The sequence below is a fragment of the Phyllobates terribilis genome, unplaced genomic scaffold (genome assembly GCF_046119375.1).
Source record: "Phyllobates terribilis strain yellow unplaced genomic scaffold, ASM4611937v1 Scaffold_7__3_contigs__length_470593459, whole genome shotgun sequence".
Classification (NCBI taxonomy): Eukaryota; Metazoa; Chordata; class Amphibia; order Anura; family Dendrobatidae; genus Phyllobates; species Phyllobates terribilis.
The window spans coordinates 72635235-72652170 of record NW_027362767.1 but is presented as its reverse complement, the minus strand read 5'-3'; the positions used below and the strand labels follow the sequence as shown (position 1 = coordinate 72652170).

At 42.0% G+C, this 16936-nt stretch overlaps 1 protein-coding gene across 5 annotated transcripts in view; it reads right to left on the bottom strand.

The window, feature by feature from the left end:
• ARMH4 (armadillo like helical domain containing 4) overlaps positions 1-16936 on the bottom strand; it is a 241653-nt gene that overhangs the window by 188007 nt on the left and 36710 nt on the right. For 3 of the 5 annotated variants that reach the window (XM_073638767.1, XM_073638768.1, XM_073638769.1), the window contains exons 3-5: positions 16482-16685; positions 14256-14456; positions 8195-8455 (exon numbers count right to left, since the gene is read on the bottom strand). In XM_073638767.1, the coding sequence (XP_073494868.1) occupies positions 8195-8455; positions 14256-14456; positions 16482-16685 (666 nt within the window). The remainder of the gene's footprint in view (positions 1-8194; positions 8456-14255; positions 14457-16481; positions 16686-16936) is intronic. The other 2 variants (XM_073638771.1, XM_073638772.1) reach the window with 2 other exon arrangements.

Below are 16936 nucleotides of genomic sequence, written 5' to 3'. Positions count from 1 at the left end.
GCAAGACACTGTGGCTTGTACACCTCTCCAGGTCTCCGTCTAACCATTAGATGACCAGGTGTTGGGGAATGCTGAAAATTAGACTCATCAGAGAAGATTACCTTACTCCAGTCCTCTATGGTCCAATCCCTATGGTCTTTGGCAAACTTCAGCCTGGCTGTCCTTTGCTTCTCATTGATGAAAGGCTTTTTTCTAGCTTTACATGACTTGAGACGTCTAGGAGCCTGTTACGGTCTGTTCTTGCCGTGCACTTCACCTCAGCTGCCATTTGCCATTCCTTTTGTAGGTCACTTGATGTCATCCTGCAGTTGCTGAGTGACATTCAAATAAGATGACGGTCATCCCGGTCAGTGGAGAGTCGCTTTCGCCCTCTGCCGGTTTGTAGCTTTGTTGTCCCCAATGTCTGCTGCTTGACCTTGTTGAAATGGACTGCCGTCTTTGAAATTTTAAGGATGGAGGCAACATAACGCTCACTGTATCCCTCTGCTAGAAAAGCCAGAATTGAGCCCTTCTTTTCGTCACTCAAGACTTTTCTTTTCAACTCCTTTGGCATGGTTAAAAGTTATTTTTTCATTCAAATTACTTTTGGGCTATTCCTAGCACTTGTTTTGCCATCCAGCTTGTCCTACTGCAAGAGGATTGTGAAGACGACAGCAGTGTTTTTTATACTTTCCCTCATTACATAAGATTTGGTTCAGATGATCACCTAATCAGAAGCACATTAAGTAGAATGAGGTGGACTTTGGTTGGAATTGAACTGACACTGGAATGGAATGGCTGTCAGACATGTAGAGATGGGGATTTGTAGAAAACTGTGCAGTGGTCTCTTAATTTTTGCCAGAGCAGTATATATACACAGGTTTAGAAACACATATGGATGGATGCATAGATATTATTTTTAGACATACACTGGCATTCATACAGCTAACTGAGACAGGTGCATTATAATTGCATGTATAATTTGCACAATTTGGTAAATTGAGCCTTACATCTTCACCGCAGTTTAGGTGCACCTGACGATACCACGGCAGCTAGAAAGACCTGTAATTGGTGGAATAAATCACTCCTGCTCCCTACCGCGGAATAAATCACTTTTTCTTGATGTGAATTTATCTCAATCACAAATCCACCATCAGAGAATTTTGGAGACATAAAACGAGGGATCTCCTGTGTCAATTGTGATCTCACTGTGGACGCCGATATGTAATGTGAGGAACAAGAATATTACTTGTGGGTTTAAAGGGATTGTCTGGTGAAAACAAGGTATCACCTATCCTATCTACTTATTAATCGTGGGGGTCCGACAACTGGACCCCACACCGATCGGCAGAATGGGGCACTTTTATCCTTGTTAGAATGGATCAGCATTGTGCATGCTAGGCCTCCTCTTCATTCATTGGCCCCGATCCATTAAGATTGGCATTTTTCACACCGGTCTTGTTGAGGGGGCGGGGTGGAGTATGAGACAGATTTATTAAGAGGCGAGGTGCAAAGTACCTTGTACCTCCATGTGTGCTTCACGACAAATCTCACTCCAAGGACTAGAGTAAGTGACGCTGCTGCTTGTCATGAATTTGATGAGTGGGGGTCTCCAAGCCACTTTGTCGGAGCTGAGCAAAAATTACATGAAACCGCAAAAAGTTGCTACATTTTTGCACAGCCTAGTGTTCCACAAATATAATGTGACTTTTCAAAGCTTGATGAATCTGGGTCATTGTCTATGGGACCGCTGGAAATGAAGGAGCGCTGTACACAACTTTCTCCAGCAGCCCCTTAAACAGTGAATGGAGCAGAGGTTGAGCATGCGCAATGCTGGTCCATTCAAGTCAGGACCTTGCAGAGCATTTTTTCCGGGTTCTGGAACCCCGTTCTCAGGATGGATGGATGAGGAGTTCCAGAAGTTAGACCTTCGGTGATCTGTAGGTTGTCCCTGATCTTCTGCACAGGAGATAGACTACTATCTGGGGAATAACCCTTTAAGTGTTTTTAGCTGCATTTGTCCATTATATATGAATAAAGTAATTTTTGTGGATTCCTCACTATAAGCACACATCTTTGATCGCCACTCCAGTTATCTAATGTCATTGTATTGAAAATAAAATTGTTTGACATGATGCCAACCCTCATATAGCGCAGATCTGCAGAAGAAATGGAACAAAAAGTCTATTAGAGAAAACATTTTCATACCGATTCCAAAGCAACGGTGATAACTGGCCCCGCCACACATAGTACTAACCAAGAACTCACATCACCATCCACCTAATCCTCTACTGTGGCTTCAGTTCTCCAGGAGAAATCTCAATGATATCTCAAGGGACATTTTAAACATCCATTAAATGAAAGTCACCTTACGAACTAATTATCATAAAGTCCCTATAAGTGACCCTAGTCCACAATTAGTGACCCCATAACCAGAGATTCACAGGCTTCTTATAACGACACAGCAACTCAATGGGTCCGATTCATCAAGACCGGCGTTGATCACACAGGTGTTGATGAGGAGGCACGCTGGAGTAAGGTGCTTCTTCATGAATCTGAAGTATCTGACAAGTGGTGTGCTCCTCTGTGCGCGGTGCCAGAAACAGTACAGTGAGATTTATGGAGTAAGGAACGCCACAACTAGTCAAGAATTAGACGCCCCAGCTTCACCCATATCGTCAGAGCTGGGAGAAACTGGCGTGAAAATGACAAAAGTTGCAAAATTTTGGAGCAACTCCAAGTTGCACCTAAAGTTTGAAACGTTTCAAAGCATTTATGCCAGAATTTTAGCATGAAAGCTTTGATGAATATGGACCAATGTATCTAATGATTAGGCATTTTACAGGACAGCCAATGCGATTTGAGCAATATTTTGCCCGGGGTGCACTCTCGGCAACAGCGACCGGGCCCGTGCGGGAGGGGGCCTGCCGACACCAGCAATTATTTCAGCTGAATGTGCATTGGAAGACACTGGCTCCCTGAACTGAAATACACACTCCCAACCAATCAGTGGCCGGCAGCTGACATCCGCGTGCAAGTCACTTGCACGCTGACGTCAGCTGCCGGCTTCTGTGTCGGCTATGGAAGAGGAAACAGCCCGTTTGTGGGAGCGGGGGAAGGTGAGTAGAATAAATTTTTTTCCTTAATTTGTTGGAAAAGAGCTGCAGAACAGGGACATTATTACTGGAAGAAGCCCGGGATGGGGGGCATTATACCAGGATGGGGGTCATATATTACTGGAACGTACCCAGGATGGGGCACATTACACCAGGATAGGAGACATATGTTAGTGTAAGGGGCCCAGAATGGAGGACATTATACTTGGATGGGGGACATATATTACTGGAACGTCCCCAGGATGGGGGACATTATATCTGGATGCGGAACATATATTACAGGAAGGGGCCCAGAAAGGAGGACATTATACTTGGATGGGGGACATATATTACTGTAAAGGACCCAGGATGGGGATCATTATTCCTGGATGCGGAACATATATTACTGGAAGGGGCCCAGGATGGGGGACATTATACCAGAATGGGGGACATATAATACTGAAAAGGGCCCAGGATGGGGGATATTATTCCTGGATGCAGAACATACATTACCGGAAGGGGCCCAGAATGGAGGACATTATACTTGGATGGGGGACATATATTACTGGAAAGTGTCCAGGATGGGGCACATTATACCAGGATGGGGGACATATATTACTGAAAGGGGCCCAGGATGGAGGACGTTATACCAGGAAAGGGAGACATTAAACCAGGACAGAGGACATTATACTATGGAAGGGCACAGGAACAGGGACATAATTATAGTAAGGGACCAGGACTGGAAGCATTATTACAGATGGGGGACATTGTTAAATGTGGGGAGCGAACATGTATGTCTTCACAGGATCTGGAATGCTACAAAGGCAAAAACATCTGACGAACATGAAGGCGGGGGGCCCAAGTCCAAATTTTGCACTGGGGCTCATCGGACTCTAGTTATGCCACTGTATTTGTGGCAGGGGTTCTCATAGCATTAAAGGGTTACTCCATGATAGAAGGCTCAGGAATTAATTCTCTTTACGTAAAGGGGTATTCTCAAGTTTGGAAGTTATCCCCTAACTTATTTGGAAAGTTGTTTAACTTTGCAATTGGGAATTTTTTTTAAAAAAAAAAATCTGTGTGAAGGAGTATATAGACTTTAAGCAAGAGCCTAAGAGTTAAAGATTTAGAGATTTTGCGGTGCAGCATTAAATACATTGTGCATAAATGAAAAATACTTGTTTGCACAGACCAATCCCATTAATAATTCACTTTAATGGATACAGAACATGGATTTACAACTTTCTAAAATCCTAGGTGATTACATCATTTCTATAGAGTTTGGAGATTTTATAAAGGCCTTAACACATAAAAAGCTCTACTAATTACATTTTTTGCTTATCCAACAGGGAACCACATACAGGGTGTGAATTAATCCTGGGAATTTACAGAAATACATTTTATGATTTTCTATGTACATAAAGATTTGTTATACAATTATCAACAATGTCTGGGGGGAAATCTCTGCTTTATTTCCCATGTTAGTTCATTTCTTACATAAGTCAACAGAGTTGGAGCAAGATCTTTAGAAAAATATTATGTGCCATAGAGTATTGAAATAATACTGCCATGCAATCCCAAGATAATACCTTTTCTATAAAGTACCCAAATAAATGTCCACAAAAGGAGATTTTTTTTTTGTTGACAATCAACACCTAAAGAGCAAAATAGTTCTTCTCTTTTAGATATTGCCCTATGGACTTAGGGAAAAAGATTTCAGCACTTTTTCTCCTGTAGTGATAAAAGGTATCAAAATACGCTCAGTGATGATAGTAAGCACAATAGGTGACAGCAGAGATCACTGATTGGCTGCAGCGGTCATGGTCATTGCTGGCTGCCTGTACACAAAGACAATCATAAAATCTCTGCTGAACTGCCTGGATCAGTATTAAGGGTTTATTTATATATTTTTTTATTATTATTATTTTTATACATTTTCAAATTTAAATTAAGAGTTTAGTTTAGAACATTTACAACTTTTCTTTTTTTTAAAGTACAACTATGGGATTAATCCTTTATAACTTCTGTATTGCACTGTCTATTACTGGCCTCAGAATGAGTTAACTGAGAATCCATCAGTGACAGGAGCTTTTGTAATTCCTTTATTTCTCTTTTTTTCTGAGATCATCTCCGCTACCGTAATTTATGACGACAGATCACATCAAAGTTGAATATGCCGGGAAAAACAAAGAGCCTGTGAAAGCCAAACGGTGTCAAATTTTTAATGCACCCCAATTACAAAAATAATTTTTAGTCCCAAATACATGTATTTAAGTAAAAATAAAAATGATCTCCAAAAGTGGACAACGTCTTTTTAATCATCTATCCACTGGATACTTTTGGCGCCCTATATGGGACTAGTAATTTCACAGTAATGCATAGTGCATAAGCCCTGTAGCCAGCATAGATCACTCTGCCCCTATCCATTGAGCCACATTATCATTTTTTATACTAGCAAGAAATTGAAGCCACCATTGCAATGCGCCTTTTCTTTTCTCCCGCTGGCCGTGACTTATTGTTCATTATTACACAACGGCAGCATACAACGCCCATCCTATAAGGCGCTTTATGCCCATTTTTATGGCAATTAGACGCCTGGGTTATTTCAGAGCACTTGCTATTTTTGGCCGCCCTCTGGGTAGCTCGTTCTTGACAGTTTTCTTTTTCTCTGCCACAATTGAAAGCTGATGATATTCATAACTATGACGAGATATAAGGACGAGCAAGGTCAGGCTGAAATGACACTGATAATACGAGGTAGCGCGACACGTACAGCGCACGCCGGCACTGATTATTGGGCTGGAACAGCGAAAATCTAGTTATAGAATATCCAAAAGGGCAAATTTAATAATATGCAAATATACAGAAGATTATATCTGGGGGACATGTACTGCGATCTATTACATATACCGCCAGACAGTAACATCGTGACCCACATTGCACCATATTCACTAAATGACATCATTATTTGTCCCCCCCGGAGGGGTGAACGGTGGGTGGCCAGAAGAATAATAAGATGATATATTTTCTTTTGGTCGCAGATCTTTGCTGCCCTCTAGGGGCTAAATTTGTCACAAAAACAGGAAAACTGATTTACAAATTACATTAAGGAATTGCATTATGAGCAATTGTCCAACCTGAGTTCTTTTTCGGAATGAGCCCAATTTCTCATTGCTATCTAGTAAAAATCTGAAACCAGAACATTCTGCAGCCTATAACTTGACAAAAGATTAAACAGAGCAGGTATTAAGTTATACGGACACCTGCGGCACTTTTTTTTTCACCTAAATGCGTGTATTTGGGGCTAAAAATAATTTTTGCAATTGGGTTTCATTATAAAGTTTGCAACAATGGGTTTTTTACAAGCTCTTTGTTTCGCTGCACATTTCTGGCTGCAGAATGAGTTAACTAGGAATCAGTCAGTGAACTTGTTCTGACGGGGAGATAGTAAGGTCTCATTAAAACTTGATTTTCCAGGATCCGATCAGTCCGTGCAAAATTGTGGAAACGTGTCCAATGTGTTGGATCAGAATCGGTAATGCAAGTCTACCGGTCCGTGAAAAAAATAGGACAGCAATTGAATAGTATCCGAATTAGGTTTGATTTTCACGCAGTGTCACATAGGAGAAGGTGGAGAAACGTTTCTTTCTCCACATATAAGAAAAACTGATGATACTCAGACCAAACTGATGAAAATAATCGGTCCATTTTTCTAGTATGTGAGGCCTTTCTCTTGTATCTTCCATTTCCTGAACTCCCTTGTGCTGATTTATGAACACAGACCACATCGAAAGAGGAGCTGAAGTCTGATGTGATCACATATCAGCTGAGAGGAGTTCAGGAAAAGACAGATCAAAGATTTATAAACTCCCTGTCAAAACCAGCTCACTGACAGATTCTTAGGTAACTCATTCTGCAGCCTAATGGTGAAAAAGACTAATTAAACGCAAATGTAAAAATTGTTTTATCCCATAATACATGCATTTAGGCAAAAAATAATGCCCCCAATGATGCCCATACCCTATAAATATAATGCCAGGCATTGCATCAGTCTATCCACCTAATGCAGACGGCGGTAAAGAGCAGATTTAGTCTGCAGAAGGCACTATCATTTCCCAGTCATTCTGTGTTCCGGCAACATACGGAATAATGCACTCCTTTCTGTAAATTATAAGAGTGCATGTATCAATATTTTTAATAATTTACTGCAGTAAGCATATTATACTAAATAATACACACCTCAGCAGCTGCAGAACCTCTTTTTGAAAAGTAAGTTGGAGATTCCTGCTTACTATTGATTAATAATAATTTAAAAAATAAATTTAAAAAAATCATTGTCCTTTGCAAAAAAGAAGATCTGCAGTGTCTTAGATTTGTACTGTGATGTTCTTCAGCAGCTGTGGCGCTGTACTGTCTAACGCACACTGCAGCTGCTGTGGAATCTCTTTTTTTAAAAAAAAACAATAGTGTGATGACAGAGGTGTTTATGACATGATATAGAACTAAAGATGTGGTCATGATTAAAGGGAATCTGTCAGCAGGTTTTTGCTATGTAATCAGAGAGCAGCCCGGTGTAGGGGTTGAAACCCTGATTCCAGTGATGTGTCACTTGCTGGTCTGTTTGCTGTCATTTTGATACAATCATAGTTTTCTCTGCTGCAGATCTAGCAGAGCTCTGAATGCTGAGCCCTGTATAACCCCGCCCACATCCCTGATTGGCAGCTTTCCGTGTACACTGTATATTGGCAGAAAGCTACTAATCAGTGGTGGGGGCATGGTTGGACCAAGAAGCACAAGACACCTAGTCCTGTAGTGATAGTCTCCTGCTGATAAAACACTGATTGTATTGAAACAGCAGCACACAACCCAGTAAGTGACACATCGCTGGAATCAGGGCCCCTACATCATGATGCTGTCAGATTACATAACAAAACAGATTTCATTTAATCCCTGTATTATCAGAACATTCCCATTACTATGAAACAGCAATTCTCATAGTTACAGTAAGGAGTTGCAATTTAGCAGTTGTCTGAGTTTGTTCCTAGAGGGTTTTCTGTAACCTTGCACTTTATAAAACACTGTTCCAATATCATATATGAATAGCGCTGGGCACTTCTTACCTAGTCCTTGATTTTGCTGTTCCCACTCCATGGTGTCTGGGACTGGATAAGCCGCTCCTTCAATCAGGGCAACATTACCATCATCTTCGAGAGGTTCTTGGGAGGACAGTCCTGGGAGGGTGAAGAGTGGGAAGTCCGAATCCTTTTCGGAGCTTTCATCCACTGAGTCATTATCTTTATTATCCTCCTCCTCTTCTTCATCATCTTCATCAGTCTCATCATCATCTTCATCTTCCTCATCTTCATCCTCCTCATCTCCCTCTGTACCAGCAAGAACAATACAGGAGGTTAAAGGGTCTTCTATGAACCATCCACCATACTTGTGCCACCTGGAATATATCTGTCTATTCCTTCTATAATGTACTTGTATGGGGAAGCACTGTTTTACTAAAGGTGCCAACAGACGTTAGGTGAGTTGGCCGAACATCTAATGTGAATTAGGGTTAACAAACTCTCCTCTGATAGGAAACATAAAAGAAAAGGATCAGGCATGTTGAAATCTAACCCTTTTTACCACTGAACATAAGCTGGTGCCAGAGGTTTCTGGCACTTACTTAATACCATCTCACCACTAAAACTACATGTATACTTGAACTTGGAGGAGCCATGCACACATGTGTAAGGAAGAGTAGGAAAGAATAAGGATTCAATAGGATGGCAGGGAAAGCTAGTGAATGGGCCACAAGTCTCGCATCCCCGTTACTTTAAGGATCGGTGGTGGTCCCAGAGGTTGGACTTCCACCAATCATAAAGCGATATTCCGAAGATAGTAAGTTATCTCCTACTCATAGGATACTTCCTGGTCCGACCGCTGAGACCCCCAACAGAGTTCTGAACAAAAGAACTGGGCTCCGCAGAGTTTTGTCTTGCATGCAGCAGAGCTACACATGCTCGACCTCCACTACATCGTCGATAGGACTTCTGGAGAAAGTAGAGAACAGCGCTCCACTATTTCTGACAATCCCATGGACAATGCCTGGAGGGAAAATTGAGCACGAGTACCTCCACACTATTCAAGATGGGACTACAGAGACCAGTTCCCAGGTTCCAGAGCCTTTTCTTGGGATAACTGAGGGTCCCAGCGGTCAGACCCACAGCGATCATTAAAGGGAATCTGTCAGCAGGTTTTTGCTAGGTAATCTTCGGGCAGCATGAGGTAGGGACAGAGACTCTGATTTCATGGATGTGTCACTTATTAGGCTGTGTGATGTTGTTTCAATACATAAAGAGTTTTATTACTGCCGGACTAGCTGCCCCTGTGCCTCCTGGTCCAACCACAACCCCAGCACTGATTAGCAGCTTACTGTCAGTATACAATGTACACAGAAAGCTGTAGTGTGGGTGGGGTTAGCTTTCTGAGCTCTGCTACATCTACAGCAGAGAAAACTAAGATTGAATCACAAATGCTGCACCAAATAAACTAAGTGACACATCGCCGGAATCAGGGTCTCTGTCCCTACATCATGCAGCTGTCAGATGAAGTAGCAAAAACCTGGTGACAGATTCCCTTTAAATTTCCCCCTATCCTATGAATCTTATGGATAGGGGATAACTTACTATCTTGGGAATAACCTTTAAATAGAAAATATAACATTCAATAGGAGCTGTCACCGCAAGAAGCCACTATGATGGTGTCTCAGCAAGCAGAGAGAGTAGTTCAGTATTGCCCCCCCCCCCCACCAACCCAAAGGGCTAAGCAGAAAGGTTATTGCCCAGCAGCACAGGTGATCGGGTTGTACTAAGCACCCGCCACCAAAGCCCCTGCCCTCTTCACATTGCCCTCGCTGATCAAATGTCAGTCTTTACTGCCATTCTAGGATTCCAGATCAGCATGGACAGAGGTTTAGGCCCCTCGCACATAGGAAGGGCACGAATAAAAGAAGTGTACACTAAGTACACTGGCACCATAAGGGTTAAAAATTATGCTGGTTTCATAACATATGCTATTCACTAATAATCGTGTCACTCTGCGTCCCTTTTTGGCATGAGGCATCTCATTTTATATAGTCTTATTGTTTTTAATGTGATTAATAAAATTATATTTTTATTATTCTCCTTGTTTGCACACTTCTTGACTTGAGATTTTCTTATCAATGGTCATTATGTATTTATGCCTTATGAAGTGTTACCCTCCCATTGGTTAGGGTAACAATGTTAAAAGCATTTAAACCCCACACAATCCCTAAAAGAAGATTTATCGCCAGATGAGAACTGGGCAGTTTTTGCTTTTATTTTATTCCCGCTGTTCCCTTGACTATTCCATTTTTTTTTATTTTGTAAATCGCCCCACATGGTTCCAGAGATATCGGCCTTTTAATCTATTTTCATTTTTTTGCTCTTTAGCTCGGGGGGGGTGTATCCAAGGATCCTCTGGGGCGAGTCCTTAGGATGCGCTGAATTATTACTGTGAGCTCTGCCCCCTTAGTAAAGACCAGGCTCAAATCTAGTGGATTTACAAAAGAAAAAGGAATACTAAGAGGAGCAGAGGAAATAAAATAAAAGCAAAGTCTTCACCCTCCTGATCTAGTGACAGGTCTTCTTTAAAGGGGTTGTCTTGTGATTAAAGGGTTGGAACCCACACATGTCTCCAGAGCGGGGGTCTCCCAGTGCCACTTTTCACCCCCTGCTTCCGACCACAAGCAAGTGAAGATGAGGCAGCGCCTGCACCGACTCTCTCCATTCATTGCTATGGGAGTTCTCAGAGTATTTGCTCCACCATCGGAATACGCATCCCTCTTTGGAACAAGGTTTGATTTCAAAAGGAGCGTTAAAAATTGCAGAGCATCCTTGCTCCGAAAATTGCAGAACATCCTTGCTCCGAAAATTGCAGAGAATCCTTGCTCCAAAAATTGCAGAGCATCCTTGCTCCGAAAATTGCAAAGCATCCTTGCTCCGAAAATTGCAGAGCATCCTTGCTCAGAAAATTGCAGAGCATCCTTGCTCCGAAAATTGCAGAGCATCCTTGCTCCGAAAATTGCAAAGCATCCTTGCTCCGAAAATTGCAGAGCATCCTTGCTCCGAAAATTGCAGAGCATCCTTGCTCCGAAAATTGCAAAGCATCCTTGCTCCGAAAATGGCAGAGCATCCTTGCTCCGAAAATTGCAAAGCATCCTTGCTCCGAAAATGGCAGAGCATCCTTGCTCAGAAAATTGCCAAACAAGTGTGCATGGCAATTTTTAGAAATCACATAGTAATGAATGTACAGATCCACCTCTCCTCTGGCAGATAAATGCAATGTTAGTAGATAGATGATGATGGTTTCAGCAGTATTTAAGGCTGAGGACATGACATGCACCATATTATGGATCTAATTATGTATTTCTTTACCACTACTATCATAGGACTTAATATAAAATAATAACCATCATTTCCGACATGGGTCATTGAAAAGATGTAAGTGGTACAATGTTTCCAAGCAATGATGTTTGGTGCAAAAAAATATTTTATGATAGTAACAATTATTACAATGCTGAGAAAAATGTTTTATATTAGTCTTATCTGCAGGGAAATGTTCTATGGACAATTAATATGAAAGAGTAGGAAATCTCAACCACACGCCTGTACTACAGTAAATATTGTGGATTGTAGTGCCCTCTGCTGGACAAGCAGTGTAACATCCAGTATCCCAAAGTCTGGATGAGCTACCAGTATTGTTCTGGAGGCATGTAAGGACTGGAAAGAAAATGCCTGGGGCAAAGAGTAATCAACCTCTTCATGGTGTCACTGCACTGGAAGGAAGCGCTATAAAAAGAATGGCTCAGACTGACTCCTTGCAACAATGCTCAAGTGGGAAATTTATTGTAGCACAGATATGATCCAGAATTACTACAGATACAGAGATTACACTGGGTTCTTAAATGGGGATTTCTCAGTTTACAATTAAGCCTCTATCCACAGGATATGTGATAATTTCCTGATTGCTTGCTGTCCGACTGCTGGGACCCCCACTGCTCCCGAAAACTAAGGCTCTGAAGAGCCCTGTAAGAATGGAGAGGAGATCGATCATGTGCATCTCCACTCCATTCATTCTGAAACCCCCGGAGATAGCTGAGCGCAGCGTTCAGCTGGTCTTCAGTACTCCCATAGGAATGAATGGAGTACCAGTGAGTATGATCACGTGATCATGGTCTTCCACTACATTGACACGGGGAACCCTGTTTTTTTGGAATCGGTGGGGTCCCAGCAGTCAGACATCCAAATGTGTCCATTAGCCACAAAAAGTGCGAATATGAGAAACTGCAACCAAAATAATGTAAAAAAACAAATGAGGAGAATATATTGGAGGGACGCTGGGAGCAACAAACCAAAGTATTATATCTGGAAAGTGACGACATGCATTGAAGATGTGAGATACAGTTGAAACCAGAAGTTTACATACACTATATAAAAAGACACATATCCATGTTTTTCTCAATATCTGACATGAAATCAGAATAAACCTTTCCCGTTTTAGGTCAATTAGGATTACCATAATTTTTAATATTTGCCAAATGCCAGAATAATGAGAGAGAGAGAATGTTTTAAAGCATTTTTATTACTTATTGCAAAGTCAAAAGTTTACATACATTTCTTTAGTATTTGGTACCATTGTCCTTAAACTGAATGACTTCGGTCAAACATTTGGGATATCCTTCCACAAGCTTCTCACAATAGTTGGTCAGAATTTTGTCCCATTCCTCCTGACAAAACTGGTGTAACTGATCCAGGTTTGTAGGTCGCCTTGCTCGCAGCCTTTTCAGCTTTGCCCATAAATTTTCAATATGACTGAGATCAGGGCCTTGTGATGGCCACTCCAAAACATTGACTTTGTTATCCTTAAGCCACTTTGTTACCATTTTAGCAGTAAGCTTCCGGTCATTGTCCATTTGGAAGACCCATTTCCGCCCAAGCTTTAACTTCCTGGCTGATTTCTTGAGATGTTGCTTCAGTATTGCTACATAATCTTCTTTTCTCATGATGCCATCTATTTTGTGAAGTGCACCAGTCCCTCCTGCAGCAAAACAACCCCACAACATGATGCTGCCACCCCCGTGTTTCACAGTTGGGATGGTGTTCTTAGGCTTCCAAGCTTCTCCCTTTTTCCTTCAAACGTAACGATGGTCATTATGCCCAAAAAGTACAATTTTCGTTTTATCAGACCACAAGACATGTCTCCAAAAATTAAGGTTTTTGTTCCTGTGTGCATTTGCAAATATTAATCTGGCTTTTCTATGTTTCTTTTGGAGTAATAGCTTCTTCCTGGCAGAGTGGCCTTTCAGCCCTGTTGATACAGTACTCGTTTCACTGTGGATATTGACACAATCTTACAAGCTTCTGCCATCATCTTCACAAGGTCTTTTGCTTTTGTCTTTGGGTTGATATGCGAATGTCAGACCAAAGCACGTTCATCTCTGGGACACAGAACCGTCTCCTTCCTGAGCGGTATGATGGCTGGACTTTCCCATCTTGTTTGTACTTGCGTATAATTGTTTGTACAGAGGAACGAGGCATCTTCAGGGATCTTGAAATTGTACCCAAGGATGAGCCAGACTTGTGCAAGTCCACAATACTCTTCCTGATATCTTGGCTGATTTCTTTAGACTTTCCCATGATGCTACACAAAGAAGCAGTGTGTTTCAGGTTTGCATTAAAATACATCCACATGTGTGTTTCTAATTAACTCAGATGTTGCCAAAAAAACTATCAGAAGCTTCCAAACACATGACATCATCATATGGGCAGTCCAGAATTATTTAAAGGCATAGTAATATTAGTGTATGTAAACTTTTGACTTTGCAGTAAGTAATAAAAATGCCTTAAAACATTCTCTCTCTCTCATTATTCTGGCACTTGGCAAATATTAAAAATTATGGTAATCCTAATTGACCTAAAACGGGAAAGGTTTATTCTGATTTCATGTCAGATATTGAGAAAAACATTCATATGTGTCTTATTATATAGTGTATGGAAACTTCTGGTTTCAAATGTAGATAAATAGATAGAGACAGACATAGAAAGATAGATAAACAGATGGATAAATAATAGATAGATGGAGAGATAGATATAGATATATTACACATACCTTCAGATTCTAGCCTGTCCAACCCATCGGATGCTGTGGTAGTGATTCTTCTGGTTGGTGGGATGTCTACACTCACAAGGGACACAGATGTGACTGTACTGATAATGGTGGTAGATTCAAGCTCTGTGGTGGCCATTGGTGTAACAGGAGAGATAGAACTTGCCAGAAACTCCTCATCCTCCTTAGACAAATGAATCAAACCTACAACAATGTTAAAACACAGGTTAAAGCTAAATCTACAAATACTATTTATTATATATATATATAGGGGATTCTTTACGGTCAGAGCCGTGAGACTCTGGAACTCTCTGGGAGAGGAAGTGGTGATGTCCAACTCACTTACTGAGTTCAAGAGAGGCCTGGACGCCTTTCTTGAGAACAATAAAATTACATCTTATGCTTAGTGATAGTTAATTAATCCAGGGATTTAATCTGATTGCCAGATTGGAGTCGGGAAGTGAATTTTTCCTCAATGATGTAAATTGGCCTATACCGCATGTTTTTTTTTGCCTTCCCCTGGATCAACGCTGCGGAATAGCTGCAGTGCACAAGAAATAGGCTGAACTGGATGGACGCTTGTCTTTTATCGGCCTTATAAACTATGTAACTATGTATAAACTATGTAACTATGTAACATATTATAGACATCAGTAGCATAGCTACCGGGGGGGCAAAGGGGGCGGTGGCCCACGCAGAGCTACGCCAGTGTAACTGTATCCGGTGTGCGCAGCACACCGAATACAGTTACACTCCAGGCAAAGCAGGGAGACTCTGTCCCTGCACTGCCCGGCGGCCGCTATGGAGCCCTTGAGCAGGAGGGGGGGCCCCCGGTGCCAGCATCAGGCCCCCCCGCCCATCACCGCCGCAAGTTTACTGATGAAAGAGGGAGCGTGACACTCCCTCTCCCATCAGTCCCCTCTCTGTGACGGACGTCTCTGATGTCATCACTTGGCACCCGGCCCGCTGTGCTGAAGATGTGTGCGGGCCGGGTGCTTATTTATTTTTTGCCGGGCGGGCGGCATTATATTACAGCCTCTGCCTATGGGGAGAGGGGGAGAGCATTATACTAAAGACTCTGCCTATGGGGACGTGGGGAGCATTATACTTAAGACTCTGCCTATGGGGAGGGGGGGGAGCATTATACTAAAGACTCTGAATATGGGGAGGGGGGGAGCATTATACTAAAGACTCTGCCTATGGGGACGTGGGGAGCATTATACTTAAGACTCTGTCTATGGGGAGGAGGGGAGAGCATTATACTAAAGACTTTGCCTATGGGGAGGGGGGGGCATTATACTAAAGACTCTGTCTATGGGGAGGGGGGGAGCATTACACTAAAGACTTTGCCTATGGGGAGGGGGGGGGCATTATACTAAAGACTCTGCCTATGGGGAGGTGGGGAGCATTATACTTAAGACTCTGCCTATGGGGAGGAGGGGAGAGCATTATACTAAAGACTTTGCCTATGGGGAGGGGGGGCATTATACTAAAGACTCTGCCTATGGGGAGGTGGGGAGCATTATACTTAAGACTCTGCCTATGGGGAGGAGGGGAGAGCATTATACTAAAGACTTTGCCTATGGGGAGGGGGGAGGGCATTATACTAAAGACTCTGTCTTTGGGGAGGGGGGGAGCATTATACTAAAGACTCTGTCTATGGGGAGGGGGGGAGCATTATACTAAAGACTCTGCCTATGGGGGGGGAGCATTATACTAAAGGCACAGGGTTTGTACTTTCTTTGGTGTTGGTTTGTTTGCCATGTTTTGTTATTTTTCATTGTTACCGTGTGCATTCAGCTTGATATATTTACTTCCTATTTACCTTGCTGTGCACAATAATACCAAGTTATTTATTTGTCTCATTGTTTACACACTTACCCTGCTGTCTGTTTATTTTCTTATATTCCATTTATTTATTGGTTTTGATTGTTATTTATTTACACTTGGCTACCTATGTGTTACTCCCTCATTCCCTCCTGCTGTGTTTGTCACCCTCTAGTGTTTCCCCTATTTTATTACTTGTCTTTTAAAGATTTGTTGTTACAATAAACCTTATACTTTTATACCCTATTTTGGCTATACACGTTCTTTTTGTTGGTTCTGATAGATAGACAGACAGATAGATACTGTAGGTAGATAGATCGTAGTCTTCACAGAATCCTGTATATATATATATATATATATATATATATATATATATATATATATATATATATATATATTTACCTTCACTGTCGGGGGCTTCACCATCCTGGGTTTTACCATTAGTTTCATTCTGCGGGACCTCCATGTGCAGAGTAGAACTATCCGTTCCTTTCTCTCTCACTTCAGGCTCCCCGGTGGTCTCTTGACTTGTAACACTCACAAAGATGGCAGCTGTCACAGTCGCATTGCTGTTTTCAGTTATATTTGTGGTCAGCTGCTTAACACCTGGCAAAAAAAGATAGGTCTTAACAGTATTGGTCTTCTCGTATGGGCCAAAGGAACCTGTTTGGCCCCTTAAGCTCCAGGGCTGGGGGTGACAGCAACCCCCACACACTATAGTTACATCCCTGTGTGCCTCTATCTGAAAAAATTGGGACCCTGCCGTGTGCCCCCATAGGAGAGGTGGCCACACATACATGTCTCTCCATTAATTTCTATGATAGCTCTGAAAATTGTCGAGTGCTCCCATTCAGCAA